Source organism: Somniosus microcephalus, chromosome 17 (assembly GCF_052327205.1).
Source record: "Somniosus microcephalus isolate GS21.2 chromosome 17, FLI_Smic_1.0, whole genome shotgun sequence".
Classification (NCBI taxonomy): domain Eukaryota; kingdom Metazoa; phylum Chordata; class Chondrichthyes; order Squaliformes; family Somniosidae; genus Somniosus; species Somniosus microcephalus.
In genome coordinates, this window is record NC_141003.1 from 55,451,720 (window position 1) to 55,473,312 (window position 21,593).

The window sequence follows — 21,593 nt, forward strand, 5'->3', positions numbered from 1 at the left end:
GCTTTTGAAGCTGACGGTCGTCTCTACCACTTCCTCAGAGTTCCCTTCAGCGTCACCAACGGGGTTTCAGTCTTCCAACGGGAGATGGACCGGATGGTTGACCAGAACGCGCTCCAGGCCACTTTCCCCTATCTAGACAACATCACCATCTGCGGCCGCGACCAGCAGGACCATGATGTTAACCTAGAGAAATTCCTCCGTACGGCCCAGCGGCTGAATCTAACATACAACAAGGACAAATGTATGTTTCGTACCACGCGCCTTGCCATTCTTGGCTGCGTAGTGGAGAACGGAGTCATCGGCCGCGACCCCGACAGAATGCGCCCCCTTATGGAGCTCCCCCTCCCCCACTGCCAAAAAGCACTGAAGAGATGCCTAGGGTTTTTCTCGTACTATGCTCAGTGGGTGCCCAACTATGCGGACAAAGCCAGACCCCTCATCAAGTCCGCCTCCTTCCCCCTGACAGCAGAGGCATGTGCAGCCTTCACTCTCATAAAAAGAGATATTGCGAAGGCCACAATGCACGCAGTGGATGAGTCCATCCCTTTCCAAGTGGAGAGCGACGCATCCGACTTTGCCCTAGCTGCAACCCTTAACCAGGCGGGGAGACCCGTGGCCTTTTTCTCAAGGACCCTCCAGGGCCCCGAGATTCGACACTCCTCTGTCGAAAAGGAGGCCCAGGCCATTGTGGAAGCTGTGCGACATTGGAGGCATTACCTGGCCGGAAAACGATTTACCCTGCTCACTGACCAGCGTTCAGTAGCTTTTATGTTTAATAATAAGCAAAGGGGCAAAATCAAGAATGACAAGATCTTGAGGTGGAGAATCGAACTCTCCACCTACAATTACGATATCTTGTACCGGCCCGGGAAACTCAATGAGCCCCCAGATGCCCTATCACGTGGTACATGCGCCAACGCGCAGGTTGATAGACTGAAGACCCTCCACAATGACCTCTGCCACCCGGGCGTCACCAGGTTTTTTCACTTCATCAAATCCCATAACCTGCCCTACTCCATCGAGGAGGTCAGGACCTTGACCAGGAACTGCCAAATCTGTGCCGAGTGCAAACTGCATTTTTATAGGCCTGACAGAGCGAGCCTGATCAAAGCCACGCGCCCCTTCGAGCGGCTGAGCGGCGATTTTAAAGGGCCCCTCCCCTTCTCTGACCGCAATGTGTACTTCCTCAATATAATTGACGAGTACTCCCGTTTCCCGTTTGCCATCCCTTGCTCAGACATGACCAGTACCACGGTCATTAAATGTCTGAATGACCTCTTCGCCTTGTTTGGTTTCCCTAGCTATATTCATAGCGACAGGGGCTCATCCTTTATGAGCGACGAACTTCGTCAGTACCTGCTCGCGAGAGGTATTGCTACAAGCAGGACCACCAGCTACAACCCCCGGGGGAATGGCCAGGTGGAAAGAGAGAATGCGACGGTCTGGAAGGCAGTCCTTTTAAACTTGAAATCTAAGGGCCTTCCGACCTCTCGCTGGCAGGAGGTCCTCCCTGCGGCGCTCCATTCCATTCGGTCACTGCTCTGTACAGCCACCAATGCCACCCCTCGTGAGAGAATGTTCTCCTTCCCCAGGAAGTCCACATCGGGGATCTCGTTACCGACATGGCTGACTTCTCCAGGACCCGTCCTACTGCGGAAGCACGTGAGGTCCCATAAGACGGATCCCCTGGTCGAGAGGGTGAGCCTCCTTCACGCCAACCCTCAGTATGCTTACGTGGTGTACCCGGACGGGCGGGAGGACACAGTCTCCATACGAGACCTCGCACCTTCGGGTGCTCCCGAAACACTTCCTTCGCCACCCACCACTACCCACGCCTACCCCCAGTATGCTTACGTAGCGTACCCGGACAGGCGGGAGGACGCAGTCTCCACACGAGACCTCGCACCTTCGGGTGCCCCTGTGACACCACCATCGCCACCCACCACTACCCACACCCCGACCCCTGTAGACGGCATGCCGCAGCCCCAGGACCCGCCATTGACTACACAACTTCTCAACGAGACGCCAGGTTCGGCGTTGGATGCTGCACCATCACCGCCGCTGCTACGACGATCAGGACGGCATACAAGGCCACCGGATAGACTTAATTACACGAACTTTTAGTTTACACGAACTTTTAGTACACTTCACCCCGCCGGACTCAATTTTAAACAAGGGGTGAATGTGGTAAACCACTGTTTGTTATTGTTGTTGTTGTTGCACACTGTTGTGCCTATGCATGCCTCAGCTGACTCCGCCCCTGGCTCCACCCACATGCCCGGGTATAAAGGTGACTGCTCTGCAGCCCCCTGCCCTTTTGGATACCAGGCAACCACGAGAGGCATGCTCTGTTCTTTGCTAATAAAAGCCTATTAATTAACTCTCTGTCTTTTATGAGGAATTGATAGCGCATCAGGTAAGTTTTACTATATATTAGTGGCCGTGTAACTGGGGTTCCTGGATCTGTGGCCGTGTAACCGGGGTTCCTGCACCTGTGGCCGTGCAACAGGGACACCTGGATCTGTGGCCGTGTAACCGGGGTTCCTGCACTTGTGGCCGTGCAACGGGGACGCCTGGATCTGTGGCCGTGTAACCAGGACTCCTGCACAAGTGCCGTGTAACCGGGGCTCTCGTACTTTGGTAAATGATGTAAAAAGACTACTGAGCACTTGGTTTGCGTATAAAACAAGGCTTTAATCAACTGTTTCAAAACCATGAGATTTCTAGTTACAATCACTAGTTCCTGGTTACAGAAACATCCTGAGCAAGCTGGGCCCACGCCCGAGTATTTATACTCCTTGGACGGCGCCACCAGCTGGCCGCCCAGTGTTACTTCATGAGTCATGATAAGATCTCTGTAATCCGGACTTTTTGATCAACCGGCACCACGCCGGTCTCATCGGTGCCGGATAAAAAAGAGTTTCCTGTATTTTGTTATGAGGCGAAGTTTTAGAAAAAGGACTGACGTAATAAAAAATGTACCTTTTAGTTTAACATTACCATTTAGTTATAGGGCTATCATTGAGCAATCAGGTAGTTGAATACATGTTAAATTTTCTACAGATTCAGACAGTTTCAGCATAATGCAGTCACAATAAGTCGAAAGTAGCAGCAAATAATATGGGCAAAAAATATATAATGCTTTCTGGCTGAAACTGAGCAGATACGGTAAGTTTTCCGTTCTTCTTTCACTAATCGGCATACAGCATCCATTCTCATCATTATGCTGTGCTGTGTTTATTTTGTGTAAAGTGAATATTATTGTCCAAATAGCAACCGTGACTTTGCATTGTAACTCGTTCCTGTTTATGTTTCTATTATTTGTCATAAACCTTTTATGTGAGTGGCTGGTAAATTCCTTTTTGTATATCAAGGAACCACAGTTCCAAAAGTCATTTCCCTAGACAATTTATATTTTGGTGTTAGCTTGGCCCTGCCAATTGTGTAATGTTTATACAGGGTGAGCTAACTGTTTTCCAGTAAATACCACATACATTCAGCCATTACGTTTTTTCACAATTTTTTTATATGCAAGCAATAATTCATTTGTTTTATTGCTGGTCAAATTAAAGGGGCATTGCATTAACTAAACCCTTTTGACAAGTTTTTTTTCTCTGTCTGAGAAGGGTGAAGCGTCATAAGAGCTTTGTATAATTTTCATTACAGTGACCTGATGACGTGTTTCAATGCAATTGACATTCTTTGTACATATTTGCCGATATGTGAAAAAAGGTCTGTGTAAAAAAAAATTCCAATGCTGCATTATTTCACACTAAACCTATCAAAATATAGCTGATTCCCTCATACTGAAAGTGGATTTCTCTTTTATATTAAACCTGTGGCATTTCATAAGAGGTCTTCCAGCTATTTGAACTGAATATTCAGTGAATAGTGGTTTGTTTCCTGTAATTTAAAATCTGTCTGACTAGCGCATGAATTGTAAGATTAAGTGGCCATCCTCTTGGTGGTGGGTATTCTCCTTTATTTCATTACAGGCGCCTCTGTTCTGCTGTAATTACATTTTCATTGAGTACGGGGGGGGGAACCGTCAGTACAATACTGGAGCCACTCGCCAAATGCTGCACGAGTGTTGATGTCCTTCAGTTTATGCCCAGCCATGGGCAGCGGCTGCAGCAGCAGAAGGTCAGAAGCCAGCAGAAAATCAAAAGCTATCGACAGACTACTACAGCAGGAAGGGCAAAAGGCAGCTGTGGTGGTGAAGCTTCTACTGCTTGGTGAGTAGTAACACTGTGATTAACGTGCTCCTTTCCATCCCTGTGGTAATCAACCTTTTGGTTAAAATAATAGGATGAAGCAAGTAAGACGACACTTAATCCATTGGGGAAGCATGTGGGAACAAGCGATTCATTCAATTATTTATTTTTAAGAAGCTTTTTTAAACAAAATACTGTGCTTGCTTGTATATAATTCAGTATTCGTGTTTTAATGAATTTAAGTGCAGTTGTATACACTAGGTCATTCTTCAATACTTATCTCTTTGCACATACAGATTGATATTTGTATTCCCTACCAATAAAAGTATTCCGGATTTATGTGCTCTCCAACTTCTTGCCGGCACCAAAGTTGTTTGAATGAGTTCTATTGAAAGATAATATTTTTGAATCAAATGGCTGAGAAATGAATAGTTGACATTGATGACATTATCCATAACTGAGTTACATAAACCTGTGTGTTATTTCTTGTAGCTGTTGAAGCTGAATCAGGATTTCAAGTGCTTTATACACAAGTGGCAAATTGTATGGCAGCCAGCACTATGTTAATACTGCAGAAAATGCATTCATAACATGCACTTTTGAGGTCCAGGTCAAAAATCTATACAGTAAATTATTGATATAGTAAGATCTATAATTATGCCTTAACAAAGTGTAAGTTAATTTGCAAATATGACAAGAAAAATAATTCACTGATTTCTGACCAGTTTGAATTGGGTCAAGACAAAAATCTGACTGAGGTTGGCCACTCACCCCAGTTTAGGATCTATATTTCTGTCAGGACTTCAGCAAAGAATAGTGATGCACTATGGTTCAGGAGCCGCCAGTGTAATCCACCAAAATAAACCTTGGCCATAGTTTCAGAACTAAGCTGGGTCATTTTGGTCCAACTCAGCCAGCATCTAGTCATAGCATTAAACAAGGACTTTGAAATTATGCTGTGCGATAATTTATTTAAATGGGTAAACTATAATTTCTAAAACTCCTGATATCCTGCTATTACTTGGGTGGAAAATCAGTGGAAACCCTGCAGAAACTATGTAAATGGCTGCGTACGCCATTTCTCCAGGGCTTCCACTGATCTCACAGGAGGTCAGGAAAATCCCAGCAGAAGCTCTATTCCAATGAACCCAAAGCAATATTACAAAGCCAAGATCGTGTTAAACAGAATTGAAACTACCCAGTTCCTGTTAAGATGCTTAGGTAAACTGACAAGATAGGCCACAACTGGAGTATTACGTCCAGTTCTGGTCACCACACTTTAGGAAGGATGTGAAGGCCCTTGAGAGGGTGCAGAGGAGATTTACCAGAATGGTTCCGGGGATGGGGGATCTTGGCTACAAGGACAGGTTGGAGAAGCTGGATTTGTTTTCATTAGAGCAAAGGAGGTTGAGGGGTGATTTGATAGAGGTGTACAAGATTATGACGGGTTTGGATAGGCTAGACGGGGAAAGGCTGTTCCCACTAGTTGATAGTACAAGGACTAGGGGACACAGATTTAAGGTTTTGGGCAAGAGATACAGGGGGGACGTGAGGAAAAACCTTTTTACACAGTGAGTGGTGATGATCTAGAACTCGCTGCCGACAGAAGTGGTGGAAGCGGAGACACTCAATATTTTCAAGGGGAGACTGGATAGGCACTTGAGGGAAATAAACTTGCAGGGCTACGGGGATAGAGCGGGGGAATGGGACTGACTGGTTTGCTCTACAGAGAGCCGGCATGGACTCGATGGGCCGAATGGCCTCCTTCTGTGCCACTATGACTCTATAAGAATGCCCAACATTTCTTATTGTTATTCAAGTCGCAGGACAGTTGTTATGTGGAAGATAGGAATATATTTTGTTGAAGACATATCCTCAAAAATGTTGAAGGGGACTGGCCCCAATTAAAATGATAAATTCCATTGGCTCCAATGGAAACAAAAACGGGGAGAGATATGAAATGGGCTGCCGATTCGCTATCACCCGTTTTACACTATCGCACACAGTTAAAATGACCTCTGTTGTGTTTTGTCGCGGTGTTATGTAACTCTCCAGAGCATGTTTTGGTTCACAAAAAGTGGCACATGGTTGTTTTTCAGATGAACTGAAATGATGTGCAAAGTTATACAGTGGTGAAGAAGTTAAACTTTCTGCAGCTCATTGGCATTGAGCCATTTCTTAAACGAAAGACTTTTCATGTTACACTACAAGTACAGGGCAGCTGTTTATAGTGAAAATAGCCAACCTTTGATGTTGCTGCTCTTTGAAGTCTTTACTTCATGATTCATTTCTAAAGTTCAGTTTATTTTCAAACATGGCTGTGAACAATATTAAGGAGAATCAAGATTATCACAGCTACAAAGCATCCCTCCCAATCTTTAATTCTGTAGACTACAAATATTGATTTCAGAAATGCTTCTGGATGTTGCATTTAGATAAGAAATTGGCTGACTGATCTGACATTCATGTAGGGGAAGTGAAGATTTTGATCACTGATCACCTTATTCCTAAATCTATAAATAGAGTTGTTTGATTTTGCTGTGTTTAGGATCATTACTTCTAATATTCAACATACTGTGTAATTTCCTTGTCATTTTTTCACTGAATTGTGACAGTACATTTGTTATTTTTCATTATTGGATTTTTCCATTTTACAACCAAGATACAGTGTAAAAGAAAAAATAAATTCACCCCTCAGATTATGACAATACATGTTGTGCTCTTTATTTAAAATTCATTACAATGTATTGCGTCTTGCTCTTAATCTATTACCACTTGCAGTTTGTCTTCTCCAAAACTACAATAGCAAGTGTTTACCAAGTGGGATTTTGTGTTCCTCAAAGAAGCTCTTGACATGAGTGTGTTCATCAGGTTTAGGTGCCAGCTCAAGACCCACTCCAGAGACCTGAGCTCGGAATCTAGGCTGACACCCCAGTGTAGTACTGAGGGAGTGCTGCAGTGTCAGAGGTGCCGTCTTTCAAATGAGATGTTAAACCAAGGCCCCGTCTGCTCTCTCAGGTGGATGTAAAAGATCCCATGGCACTAGTTCGAAGAAGAGCAGGGGAGTTATCCCTAGTGTCCTCAACCTACACCATCAAAAACAGAATATTTGGTCATTATCCATTGTCTGTGCACAAATTGACTGCCGTGTTTCCTACATTACAACAGTGACTACACTTCAAAGGTACTTTATTGGCTGTAAAGTACTTTGGGACGTCCTGAGGTTGTGAAAGGCGCTATAGAAATGCAAGCCTTTTTATGTTTGCAATTAAATCACCTTGAATCTTTTTTGCAGTGATCTCCCAGGTGGTCAGGAAAACCCCAGCAGAAGTTCCATTCCTATTAACCCAAAGCATTATTACAAAGCCAAGATCTTGTGTTAGGTTAAACAAAATTGAAACTACCCTGTTCCTTTTAAGATGCTCAGGTAAATTGATAAGGTAAGAAAGCCCAACATTGTTGCAGATTGTTAGAAATTTTTCATCACACTGCCCACTTAGAGGAAATTGCGAATACTTTTATCTGACTAGTATAAAGAGAAAATGATAATGAAGTGAAAATATGCTATTCAGACCAGAAAGGGACCTCCAGCATGAAGTGGGGTAATACTTTAAAGGCATATAGGCCCGGATTTTGCAGTCAGCGGTGAAGTGCTGGCGCTCGCCGCTGACCTCGAAGAAAGCTGCCCACAAAGATCTAGTGATGTCTGTGGCGTGGATTTCACCTTTCCCGACATTAATTTCATTCTGGCGTCACCTATGGGGGATCTCCAGCGTCCAGCAACAGTGATGTCATCAAGCAGGCTAAGCAGCCAATCACATTGAAGAATTCTCAGACAACAAACCAGGAATTCATTTTTCACCATTTTACAGCGAGCGAAATAAAGAAGCTGAAATATCATAAACAAACTTTAAAAAAATTAATCATTTTTATTATTTTTTAAATCTGAGAATTTGCATCATAATGGAGAAATTTGACATTCCACAAATATAAAATTAGTTTTTCAGAGCCAGAGAGATTGTTCAGCAGTAATTATGACTTAGTACATCGTTAAAAACTCGGTTACACCTCATTCAACAAAGCTTAACTTTTTCAGGGTTATTTACAGCAAGATTAGAGCGTAAAAATGGAAGTTCACGTCAATTCAAGTGATTTGTAAGATTTCCATCTGTGAGGACTTCAACAGCACACCCTAAGGAGGAGCAGGGTATCACTGACAGCAACTTCAGGATTTCCGTGTTTAAATAGACACTTAGAGGAAATTGCGAATACTTGTACTGCCACTTTCAAAGATTTGGATTGTACCATTTAGTTTATATCACCTCTCCTCATTCTTCCTGCCAAAATGTATCACTTCACACTTCTCTGTGTTAAGTTTCATCTGTCATGTGTCTGCCCATTTTACCAGTCTGTGTCTGTCCTCCTGAAGCCTGTTACTCTCTGCCTCATTGTTTACCACATTTCCGAGTTTTGGTTGATTTGAAAAGTGCTAAATGATGTTATATCCGTGTATCTTAATGTTGTGTCCTTCAATAATCAGACAACAGACTGCAGGGAACGATTCAACAGGTGTTTACTGAATGAGGGTTACTCTAGAACTAACTTTACAGATCACTACTCAGGGTTTATATACAGGTGTGGTCACTGCCGGTACTACAGTATACAGGAGCTGTAAAAAGTAGTTCTCTCCCTTAAGGTATATATACATTACAATTCCTCCCCTTTTAGATTAACAGTACCATAATACTCATTTAACAATTAACATTTTTAATATACAATGTTAGATGAAAATAGTCCATTCATATATTCAGTCTCCGGGGAGGCTTCCTGATTCTTTCTGGATAACGCCTTTCCCGAGTGTCTCGCTCTTGGTGCGGAGGCGATTCTAGAACCCTGTCGTTAGTTGATTCATCAGCTTCCAATGCTATTGTTTCTGAGGTAGATGCGACCTGTACGTCGGGTTCCTCACCAGGTACGTATGGCCGAGACATGGGGTTGACTCGTTCCTGTGACTCTAGGATCTGGTCAGCATGGCGTCTCACAATGTTCTCCCCAACATCCACTGTGTACATTAGTGGCCCCTGCCGTGTGCATATCGTTCCTGGTTGCCATTTCTCTGTTCAGTAGTCGCAGGCCAAGACTGGTTGCCCTACATTGAAGCTCCTTGTCGGCTTCTCATTGATGTGCTGGAATTGCTTACTCTCAACATCTCTTCGTACATTTGGTCTGAGCAAATCCAGATGAGATCTCAACCTTCGGTTAAAGAACATCATGGCCGGGGCCTGGTTGGTGACTGCGTGTGTCGCATTTCTGTAGGCTAACATTAAATTGTCCACCTTATGCTGCAATGGAATGTCGTCATCGCACATAGCCTTTACTGCTTTTTTAAAGGTTTGTACGAACCTCTCAGCCAATCCATTTGTGGCTGGATGATACGGGGCGGATGTGTAATGCCTTACCCCATTCCTTTTCATAAATCTTCGAAACTCTTCGGACACAAACTGTGGTCCGTTATCAGAGCAAATCTGCTCTGGCAAGCCGTTCCTGGCAAAAATGGTCCGTAGGACTGCAATAGTTTTCTCCGTGGTGGTGGAGGACATTTTGATCACCTCAGGCCATTTCGAGTGCGCATCCACGGCTAATAAAAACATTGAGTCCATGAATGGACCAGCAAAATCAATATGCACCCGTTGCCATGGAGATGAGGGCCACTCCCATGGGTGTAGAGGGGCATGTGGTGGTGCATTTTGGACCTTCTGGCATCCTGAGCAGCTCTTTGTCAGGTCCTCGATTTGCTGATCGATCCCTGGCCACCACACATAAGCCCTAGCAAGGCTTTTCATTTTCACCCCTCCCAGATGACCTTCATGAAGCTCATTGAGCACTCTCTCCCTTAACTTGGGCGGAATTACCACTCGGGATCCACACATCAAGGTCCCCTGGCATACTGACAGCTGTTCTCTTCTGGATGAGAATGCTGGCAACAGTGAGTCGCCATGTGCTGGCCATCCCTTCACCGTCAAATCATATACCCGAGACAGTGTCGGGTCATTTCGGGTCTCCTTCTCTATACCAGCGTTAGTTACTGGCAAGCATTCAATTATAGTTGAATGAAATATATCGACAGGATCCACTGCTGGTGCTTCCTCCGCAGTAGGCAGTGGCAGGCGTGATAGCCCATCAGTGTTTCCATGCTGTTTCGTGCCCTTATACTCGATTTCATATTGGTGCGCCCCTAGAAAAAGGGACCATCTTCGTGGCTGTTGTGCAGTCATCACTGGAATGCCCTTCTTTGGATTAAAGATGGAGACAAGTGGTTGGTGGTCAGTCAGCATGGTGAACTTCTGCCCGTGCAGATAATGATTGAACTTTTTCACTCCCCACACTAGGCTGAGGGCCTCCCTGTCAATCTGGGCGTAGTTACGCTCGGCTGAGGTTAGTGACCGAGACGCAAAGGCTACTGGCCTCTCTGAGCCGTCCGGGAATTTGTGCAACAGCACCGCTCCAATGCCATAGGGTGATGCATCACACGCCAACCGAATTGGTAGTGCTGGGTTGAAATGAGCCAACACCTCTTTTGATGTGATCAATGCTTTGCTCTTCTGAAAAGCTCATTTACATTCGTCACTCCACTTCCATGGTACCCCCGTTTGCAGTAGGGTGTTCAGTGGGTGTAGTACGGTAGACAAATTCGGCAAGAACTTATGGTAGTAGTTCACCAGCCCGAGGAACGACCTCAGTTGTGACACATTTTCTGGTGCTGGAGCCTTGACTACTGCCTCAATCTTTTCAGGGGACTTATGTAACCCCTCTTTATCAATAACGTGGCCACAATACGAGATCTGCTTCTGGAAAAACTCGCATTTGTGGCGATTAGCTCGGAGCCCATATTCCTTCAATCTAGTGAGCACCTGCTCCAGGTTGGCGAGGTGAGCACTGTCATTTTCGCCCGTGACCAGGATGTCGTCCAAATAACACTGGGTCCCTGGAATCCCTTGCAGGACTTGTTCCATTGCCCTTTGCCAAATAGCCAGAGCTGATGCTACCCCGAACACCAGCCGGTTGTATTGGTAGAGACCTTTATGAGTGTTGATCGTGAGGTACTGTTTCGAGGCTTCTTCTACCTCCATTTGCAGGTACGCCTGGGCCAGATCAATCTTAGTGAAGCGTTTCCCTCCAGATAGCGAGGCAAAAATATCTTCAATCCGCGGAAGCGGATATGGTACAGTGTGAAGGACTGGGTTCACTGTCACCTTAAAGTCCCCACAGATGCGAACCTTCTTTGGTTCCCCAGGCGTATTACTCAACGACCTCTTGATTACAGGAACGATGGGTGTAGCCCACTCGCTCCAGTCCACTTTGGACAGTACTGCTGAACGTTCCAAACCTTCCAGCTCTGCTTCGACGGATGGGCGGATCGCATAAGGTACCTGGCCTTAAAAAACTTTGGGCTTGCATTTTCCTCTATTTTGATCGTCGCTGTTATGCCTTTTAGTGTTCCGAGTCCCTGCTGGAACACTTCTTGTGCGTCAGTTAGCATTTTTGATAGTCGTCCAGGTGTGACATCGTCATCCTTTTTGGCATCTACAGTCAGTGCTTGTATGGAATGCCAATCTAGCTGTATCTTCCGGATCCATTCACGTCCTAGTAGTGGTGGTCCTCCATCTGGCAATACATATAGGTCCATTTTTGGTGTTTCCTTGCCGTTATATATAACGTTCACCCTTATTTTTCCTTTGGGGTAGACTTTTTGCCCCATGTACGTCTTCAAGACAATCTTTGTATCTCTCAAGGGTATATGTGAGAATAGCCGCTTGTAGTCCCTTCGGTTTATGACTGTTAGGGCTGATCCTGTGTCCAATTCCATTTTCACTTGGACTCCTGCTATCTTGAGCGTGACCTAGATAGTTTGGTGATCCTCCGTTTTGATCACATTATGTAGTTTCAGACAACCCAGCTCCTTGCTTCTGGAGTCTGTATCACTCTTCTGTTCGTCTGAACTACTCTCCGTCACCTTATGTACCTTCTTGTACTTCTCCTGTGGAGATTTCTTGCTGCTGGTTTTCTTTCCCGACCTGCAGACTCTTGCTATGTGTCCTACTTTTCCACACTGTCTGCACACTTTGTCCTTGAACCAGCAATCATTATGGTCGTGTGCTGTTCTGCTGCAGCGATAGCACTTCACTGTTCCGTATGACATTTCATTTGTGCCATATTCTTGCGGTCTCCGTTGTATCTCTGCAGCGCCCTGTGCTGCTGCTTCGTGTGATACTGCAATGCTGAAAGCCTTGTCCAGCGTAAGATCCTTTTCTGATAGAAGCCGTTTCTGGGTTCCTTCACTTTGAAGCCCACACACAAACTTGTCCCTTAAAGTATCTGCTAGTCCCGTTCCAAACTGGCAGTGTTTCGATAGCTTGCGCAGTTCCGTTAAATACTCAGCATTACTTTCATCTTTATGCTGGTTCCTTTTGTGAAACTTAAATCATTCTGCTATCAGCAGCGGTGTGGGGTTTAATTGGTCCTGTAGGATTGACACTATGTTTTCAAAATCCTTTTCTACTGGCTTCTCTGGGGTTACTAGGTTTCGTAGTAAGCCATACGTTTTTGCACCCATTGAATTCAACAATACCAGCGCTTTCTTGTCATCTGGCACTTCATTCGCCTTGCAGTATACTTCTATGCGTTCGACATATGTCGTCCAATCTTCGACTTCATTGTCGAACGCTGTGATACTGCCACTCTTCAGCATTTTTGGGTGTGGTTAGACTGGCTTAAAATGGCGTCTCCCGCACTTTCCTTTCTTCCCCGCTGCGGCTTAAAATGGCGTCTCCCGCGCTGCTGCCAACGCCACTCTCGGCGGTCCTCGTGGCAAATGGCGACACCCTGTGGGTTTCGTGCGCTGCTCCTGCGCTGCTGCCAATGCCGCTCTCTGCGGTCCTCGTGGCAATGGCAGCGCCTTGCGTTTTCCTGCGCGCCTCTCTCCCCCGTTGACGCTGCTCGGCCCTTGAACACCGCTGCGCTCTGCTCTCTCTCGTCTCTCTCCCCGTTGACGCCGCTCGGTCCTGAACACCGGCTGCGCCCTGTGCGCTCTGCTCTTTCTCTCTCCCCCGTCGACGCTGCTCGGCATTTTTCTGTGCCGCTCGGTCGGCTCTAGCCGCCGCTGTCCGGGAAGGGTCTGCGCAGTACCTGTTGCCAGCCCGTTTCGCTGGACCACCGTGACTGGAAAGCCAAGCCTGGCTCTCGACAGCCTCCCCTGCGATGCTCAAATCTCCGCTGGATGACTGGGCAGTTGCCCGTGGTCGATGCCCGTGCTTCTGGACTCGACCTCCTTCCACTGTTCTCCAGGAGCGAATCCCTGGGAGGTGATGCAGAGTTGCAGGTAGGTTCGAATCTGCATCGTCGCCAATGTTATATCCGTGTATCTTAATGTTGTGTCCTTCAATAATCAGACAACAGACTGCAGGGAACGATCAACAGGTGTTTACTGAATGAGTGTTACTCTAGAACTAATTGTACAGATCACTACTCAGGGTTTATATACAGGTGTGGTCACTGCCGGTACTACAGTATACAGGAGCTGTAAAAAGTAGTTCTCTCCCTTAAGGTGTATATATATATATACATTACATACATTACAAATGACAACTTTATTGTATCAGATTCGACATCCCAATATTGTAAAATGGTGATCTTTGTACATCATAAAATTGATCATTACCGTTCCATCTCTGCATATCTTTGAAGGTAGAATATAGCACTGAGATTATTGCCTGTAGCCAGGTAAATATTTGCATTGCAACTGAACAATTGGGTGTTACTCGTGTTTTAGGATCCAGAGATTATAGACCTAATGGGCTCTATTTTCATTGAGCCGTGGAGGTGGGCTTTGAGTCGGGCGGGGGTTAAAATAACAAAAACTGGCGTGCGGGACCACCACCACCACCCCCCCCCCCCCCCCCCCCCGCCCACCTGGTTCCCGACTCCGAGCAATTTTAACTCAGGCGTGTCTGATGGTCCTGACTCCGTCCCGCATCCAACAGGCAGGACTGGTCATTAAGGCCCTTAACAACTACCAAATGGCCTCTATAATCCTATTTTAAAAGGCCCTTGCAAATTTAACCCTTTTCCCACGTAAAACACGCCTGGTGGGAAACACAAATGTGAAACCTGGCGGGAGCACTATTGGATTGCTGACTATCAACTGCAGGTCAACCATTAAAGAGGAGATTTGATCAGCCATGATTTGCAGGTGGCAGGACTTAGTGGTCTCAGGTCTGGGGAAACTTTTAGAAGGCTTAACCACACCTGTGGAAGGTTGGTGCCTCACACCCATTTCCATTGTGACCTCCTGGGAAACCCCTCTCGCCACCTTCACTCAACGCTTCCTCAACGGAGGCATGTACCAGAAGCATGGGAGCCATTTATTTCCTTCCCATCTGGGCATTAGAAGAGCTCGAGCACCAGCCGCAGCAGCAGCAGAACCAAGAACAACAGCAGCAGCAGCAGGAGTGCCAGGCTGCTGCTCACCCACCTGAGGCTGCACAGGCCAGAAGGGGCCAGCGGCTGGAAGCCCGTCGGCACAGGAGATAGCCCCCAAACAGGGTCTACAGACACAGGGTCAGCTATCTCAACATGTCTGAGCAGCAGTGCCAAAGGCGGCTCCGACTTTCGCGAAAGGTAGTGAGTGACATCTGCGCAATGCTACAGCAAGACCTGCTGCCCAGAGGACCAGGTGGACAAGCATTACCAGTGGCCGTCAAAGTCACCACCGCACTCAACTTTTTTGCCTCCGGCTCATTCCAGGGATCAGCAGCAGACATCAGCGGCATCTCCCAGGTGGCCACACACACTTGCATCACGCAGGTAACCGATGCCCTCTTGGCCCTCGCGCACAATCACATCCATTTCACCAAGGATCGAGCAAGTATCACGGCACGAGTGGTTGGATTAGCTCACCTGGCAGGCTTTCCAAGGGTGCAGGGCATCGTTGACTGCACACATGTGGCCCTTAAGGCACCCCATCACAATCCAGGTATTTTTGTCAACCGCAAGGGCTTCCACTCCCTTAACGTTCAGCTGGTGTGTGACCACAAGAAGGAAATTTTGCATGTTTGTGCCATGTACCCTGGCAGTTGCCATGACTCCTTCATACTACAGTCTAGTGTGCCTCCGCTATTCAGTCCGCCAGACCAACTTAACGGATGGCTACTTGGAGACAAGGGCTATCCCCTGAGGACATGGCTAATGACGCCGTTGAGGAGACCATCCAACGAAGCTGAGGAGAGCTACAACTCCAGCCACATGTCCACCAGAGCCTTAATCGAGCAAACCATCAGTTTGCTGAAGATGCGATTCAGATGCCTGGATAGATCAGGTGGAGCCCTGCAGTACTCAGCAGCCAGGGTCTCCAGAATCGTCGTGGTTTGCTGTGCACTTCACAACATGGCACAGCGTCGTGGCTTGCAGATTGCTGAGGACCAAGTGGCTCCTCACATATCCTCCTCCTCAGAAGAAGAGGAAGAGGAAGACGAACATAAGAACATAAGAAATAGGAGCAGGAGTAGGCCAATCGGCCCCTCGAGCCTGCTCCGCCATTCAATAAGATCATGGCTGATCTGATCCTAACCTCAAATCTACTTTCACTCTCCATCCCACCCGAACCCATGTGATCTCCCGGGAGAGGCGAAAAACCAGATAAAAAACCCAATGGCCAATTTGGGAGAAAAAATCTGGGAAATTCCTCTCCGACCCATCTAGGCGATCGAAACTCATCCAGGAGATCACTCTGTCCCTGTATTTCCTGCAGTACTTACCTTCTGTAAGAGGTGATCTCCACCCCAGCCAGGAACAGGCCCAATTTACTCTTGAAGGACTCCTAGCTGGCAGCCTGTTCCCGAGGTCTCCACTAATCCCTGTGAATAGAACCATCTCCTGAAATCTAACACAGAATTAGAACACAAGTAGGAGGAGTAGGACCAGGCTACATGGGCCCGCTCCGCCACCCACAGGGCCATAACCGATCCGAACCTGGACTCATGTCCGATTTCCTACCTGCTCCCCGTAACCCCTAATTCCCCTTACTTCTAGGAAACTGTCGATTTCTGTTTTAAATTTATTTAATGATGTAGCTTCCACAGCTCTCTGGGGCGGCAAATTCCACAGACCTACCACCCTCTGAGTGAAGAAGTTTCTCCTCATTTCAGTTTTGAACGAGCAGCCCCTTATCCTAAGATTATGCCCCCCAGTTCTAGTTTCACCCATCATTGGAAACATCCTCACCGCATTCACCCGATCAAGCCCCTTCACAATCTTATATGTTTCAATAAGATCGCCTCTCATTCTTCTGAACTCCAATGAGTAGAGTCCCAATCTACTCAACCTCTCCTCATATATCAACCCCCTCATTCCCCGGGATTAACCGAGTGAACCTTCTTTGTACTGCCTTGAGAGCAAGTATGTCTTTTCTTAAGTATGGACACCAAAACTGTATGCAGTATTCCAGGTGTGGTCTCACCAATACCTTGTACAACTGCAGCAATACCTCCCTGTTTTTATATTCCATCCCCCTGGCAATAAAAGCCAACATTCCATTGGCCTTCTTGATCACCTGCTGCACCTGCATACTAACTTTTTGTGTTTCGTGCACCAGGACCCCCAGATCCCTTTGTACTGCAGTACTTTCCAGTTTCTTGCCATTAAGATAATAACTTGCTCTATGATTTTTCCTGCCAAAGTGCATAACCTCATACTTTCCAGTATTATATTCCATCTGCCAAATCTCTGCCCACTTACTTAGCCTGTCTATGTCCCTTTGCAGGTTTTTTATGTCCACCTTACTCACTACTTTCCCTCCCATCTTTGTATCATCTGCAAACTTTGATATGTTACACTCGGTCCCTTCCTCCAAATCGTTAATATAAATTGTAAAGAGTTGGGGGTCCCAGCACTAACCCCTGCGGAACACCACTAGTTACTGATTGCCAGTCTGAGAATGAACCATTTATCCCAACTCTCTGCTTTCTATTAGATAGCCAATCCTCCACCCATGCCAGAATATTACCCCCAATCCCGTGATTTTTTATCCTGAGCAATAATCTTTTATGTGGCACCTTGTCAAATGCCTTTTGGAAGTCTAAATACACTACGTCTACTGGTTCCCCTTTATCCACCCTGTATGTTACGTCCTCAAAGAACTCAAGCAAATTTGTCAAACATGACTTCCCCTTCGTAAAACCATGCTGACTTTGTCCTATTAAATTATGTTTATCCAAATGTCCCGTTACTGTCTCCTTAATAATGGACTCTAAAATTTTACCAACCACAGATGTTAGGCTAACTGGTTTATAGTTTACAGCCTTCTGTCTACTACCCTTTTTAAATAAGGGTGTTACATTAACAGTTTTCCAATCTGCCGGGACCTTTGCTGAGTCCAGGGAGTTTTGGAAAATTATTACCAATGCATCCACAATCCCTTCCGCCACTTCCCTCAAGACCCTAGGATGGAAGCCATCAGGTCCAGGGGATTTATCCGCCTTAAGTCCCATTATTTTACCGAGTACCACTTCCTTAATGATTTTAATCGTATTTAGCTCCTCCCCCCCAGAGCCCCCTGTTTGTCCAGTGTTGGGATATTCTTAGTGTCCTCTACTGTAAAGACTGATACAAAATATTTGTTCAGCGTTTTTGCCATCTCCATGTTTCCCACCATTAATTTCCCTGTCTCATCCTCTAAGGGACCAACATTTACTTTAGCCACCCTTTTTCTTTTTATATAACGATAGAAACTCTTGCTATCTGTTTTTATATCTTTTGCTAATTTACTTTCATAATCTATCTTCCCTTTCTTAATCAATCTTTTAGTTATTTTTTGCTGTCTTTTAAAGACTTCCCAATCTTCTATCCTCCCACTAGATTTGGCTACCTTATATGCCCTTGTTTTTAGCCGGATACTATCCTTTATTACTTTACTCAGCCATGGATGGCTGTCTTTTCTTTTACACCCTTTTTTCCTCAGTGGAATTTATTTTTTTTGAAAGTTGTAAAACAACTCCTTGAATGTACACCACTGATCATGTATCGTCTTACCCTTTAATCTATTTTCACAGTCCACTCTAATCAATTCCGCTCTCATACATTCATAGTCTCCTTTATTCAAGCTCAGTACATTTGTTTGAGATCCAACCTTCTCACCCTCTAATTGAATATGGAATTCAACCATGTTATGGTCACTCATTCCAAGGGAATCCTTTACTAGGACATTTTTAATTAATCCTGTCTCATTAAACAGGACCAGATCTAAGGTTACTTGCCCCCTGGTTGGTTCAGTTACATACTGCTCAAGAAACCCATCCCTAATACACTCAATGAACTCTTCCTCAAGGCTGCCCTGCCCAATTTGATTTGTCCAGTTAATATGAAAGTTAAAATCCCCCATAATTATAGCTGTTCCCTTATTACAAGCCCCAACTATTTCCTGATTAATACTCCGTCCAACAGAGTTGCTACTGTTAGGAGGCCTATAGACTACGCCCACCAGTGTTTTTTCCCCTTATTATTCCTTATCTCCACCCAAACTGTTTCATTATCCTGATCCTTTGACCCAATATAATTTCTCTGTATTGCAGTGATTCCTTCCTTTATTAACATAGGCACCCCACCTCCCCTTCCTGCCTGTCCTTCCTGATTGTTAAATACCCTCATATGTTTAATTCCCAGTCATGGTCACCCTGCAGCCATGTTTCTGTAATGGCCACAAGATCATACCCATATGTAGTTATTTGTGCCGTCAACTCGTCCATTTTGTTACGAATGCTACGTGCATTCAGATAAAGAACTTTCAAATATGTTTTGTGACACTTAGTTCCTGCTTTTTCCCTTTTTACTACTTTACTTTTTACTCCATACATTCTGTCCCTTCCTGACACTCTCTGGTTTTTAATTCCCCCACTGCTACCTAGGTTTATGACCTTCTCCGTTGTCATTTTTATTGTTTGCTCTCTGGAAACCTCCCCCCCCCACTAATTAGTTTAAAGCCCTCTCTACAGCCCTAGTTATATGATTCGCCAGGATTCTAGTCCCAGCACTGGCCAAGTGAAGTCCGTCCCAACGGAACAGCTCTCTCCTGTCCCAGTACTGGTGCCAGTGTCCCAAGAAGCAAAACCCATTTCTCCCACACCAGTCTTTGAGCCACGCATTTAACTCTCTAATTTTATTTATCCTAGCCAAATTCGCTCGTGGCTCAGGTAACAATCCAGAGATTATTACCCTTGAGGTTCTGTTTTTTAATTTGACCCCTAGCTGCTCATACTTCTTTAACAGAACCTTCTTCCTTGTCTTATCTAAGTCGTTGGTACCAACATGGACCACGACAACTGGATCCTCCCCCTCCCACTCCAAGTTTCGCTCCAGCCCAGAAGCGATGTCTTTAACCCTAGCACTGGGCAGGCAACACAGCCTTTGGGACTCCCGCTCTCGGCTGCAAAGAACCCTATCTATCCCCCTAATGATACTATCCCCTACGACTACAACATTTCTTTTTACTCCCCCCACTTGAATGGCCCCCTGCTCCACGGTGCTGTGGCCAGGTTGCTCATCCTCCCTGCAGTCCCTGCTCCCGCCCCCACAGGGAGTAAGAACCTCGAACCTGTTTGACAAGAGCAAGGGCTGCGGCTCCTCCAACACTACCTCCTGGATCCCCGTACCTGCCTCACTCATAGTCACACCGTCCTGTCCCTGACCACGGACTACATCTGAATTAATTAATTTCATAGGTGTGACTACCTCCTGAAACATAGAGTCCAGGTACTTTTCCCCCTCCCTGATGTGTCGCAGTGTCTGAAGCTCGGTCTCGAGCACATCAACACGGTGCCGGAGTTCCTCTAGCAGCAAACACTTGTCGCAAATGTAATCACCATGAGCCTCAATGGGGTCCACCGGCTCCCACATTTCACAGCAGTAACACATCACCAGCTTACCCATTCTATATAATTAATTACATTTCTTATTATTAGTTATGAAAACCCTCTGCCCCGATGCAGAGGCAGCATTACGCGAGAACATTGCTGCCTGGGATGCAAGGAATGCACTCATCCTGGCCAGATTTGCTTAGCCTAGTCAAACAAACACTTTTGTCTCTCAGCTTCTTACCAGAGCATTGACAATGGCCAAGAACCAGAGGATTCCTAGCACTCTGACCACCATACTGACAGTTGCAAGTATGCCTAAGCCCTCAATGTGGAAGTCCCACTAGCGAAATGACAGATGATACAACTGCAACATTTGCCATCAGAATTTTTATGGACAATAACGAAGTGATGGCATTTTTGCAATAAACACAAAATTGCACCCAAGTGACTACCCTTGTGACTATTTGTGCAGAATTTTCCTCTTATGCATGCTCCTACGTGGTGCCTCCCCTGTGGCTTCAGCAGATGTGGAGGCCCCTTGCTCACTTTGCTGCTGCTCCTGTCTCGACACCTTTGGTGGGCGTCCTCTGGGGTGGCGAGCCTGTGAGGGCTCGTCAACAGTCTGCTGCTCCTGCAGCTGTGCAGGGGTTGAGACGCCTATCTCACTTGGGTGTGGACTCCGGTGGGGCTCTGAACGAGGGCTCTGCAGTGGCATGGAAGTGTGAGCGCTTGGAGAGGAGTCCCCACTTCCTTGAGGTCTGCCACCAACCTCCCTCTCATGGGTCAGGTCCCCCACAGCGCCTGCAAGTGGCTGGAGAGCACCTTGCTGCACATCAGGGGGGCCATGGGGACCCGTATCTGCAATGGCAGTCCTACTCAGAAGGACTTCCATGAAGGTCTGGTTTCTCTGTTCAATAGATGCCCATCGCTTCTCAAGAGATGTCATTCTATTCTGAACAATGACCATGTTTTCCATACCCTGGCGACTAAGCTCCTCCATGGCCATAGCCATCCTCTCCTCTACCATAGCCATCCTCTCCTCTACGATAGCCATCCTTTCCACGGAGGTTGCCATCCTTTCCGTGTTGATGCGTTCATGCACCAATGATTCCACAAAGGATCTGCTCGTGTTCGCTATGGACTCCTCCATTCACTCCACACTCGCAGCGACCCTAGAGACAAAACCTGTCAGAGACTCCTGCATCTGTTCCTGGAGTTCCATCACCGCTGATCTCATGGATGGACCCAGAAGCAGAGGGTCGACATGCTGCTGAGCCGAGCTGGCAGAGTCCTGCACCCTCCGACTAGGACTCTCCGCTGTTGTCCCTGTCTCCACAATCTGCTGATGCTCACTTGTGAGCTGTGATACACCAGGTGACAATACTACTCTATGTCCCGAAGGTCCCACCGAGGTGTGAATGTCTGCGCTGGTGCTGGGTATGCAGATTTCTGGTGACGCTGCACCCTCAGAGGC

General features: G+C 46.3%; 1 protein-coding gene across 1 annotated transcript in view; it reads left to right on the forward strand.

Moving 5' to 3' along the window:
* Positions 1–3,618: 3,618 nt before the first annotated feature.
* Positions 3,619–21,593, forward strand: part of LOC147105731 (guanine nucleotide-binding protein G(t) subunit alpha-3-like) — an 85,615-nt gene continuing 67,640 nt past the window's right edge. Inside the window, exon 1 of the mRNA XM_086010370.1 lies at positions 3,619–4,235. Within this exon, the coding sequence (XP_085866496.1) occupies positions 4,094–4,235 (142 nt within the window). The 5' untranslated portion in view covers positions 3,619–4,093. The remainder of the gene's footprint in view (positions 4,236–21,593) is intronic.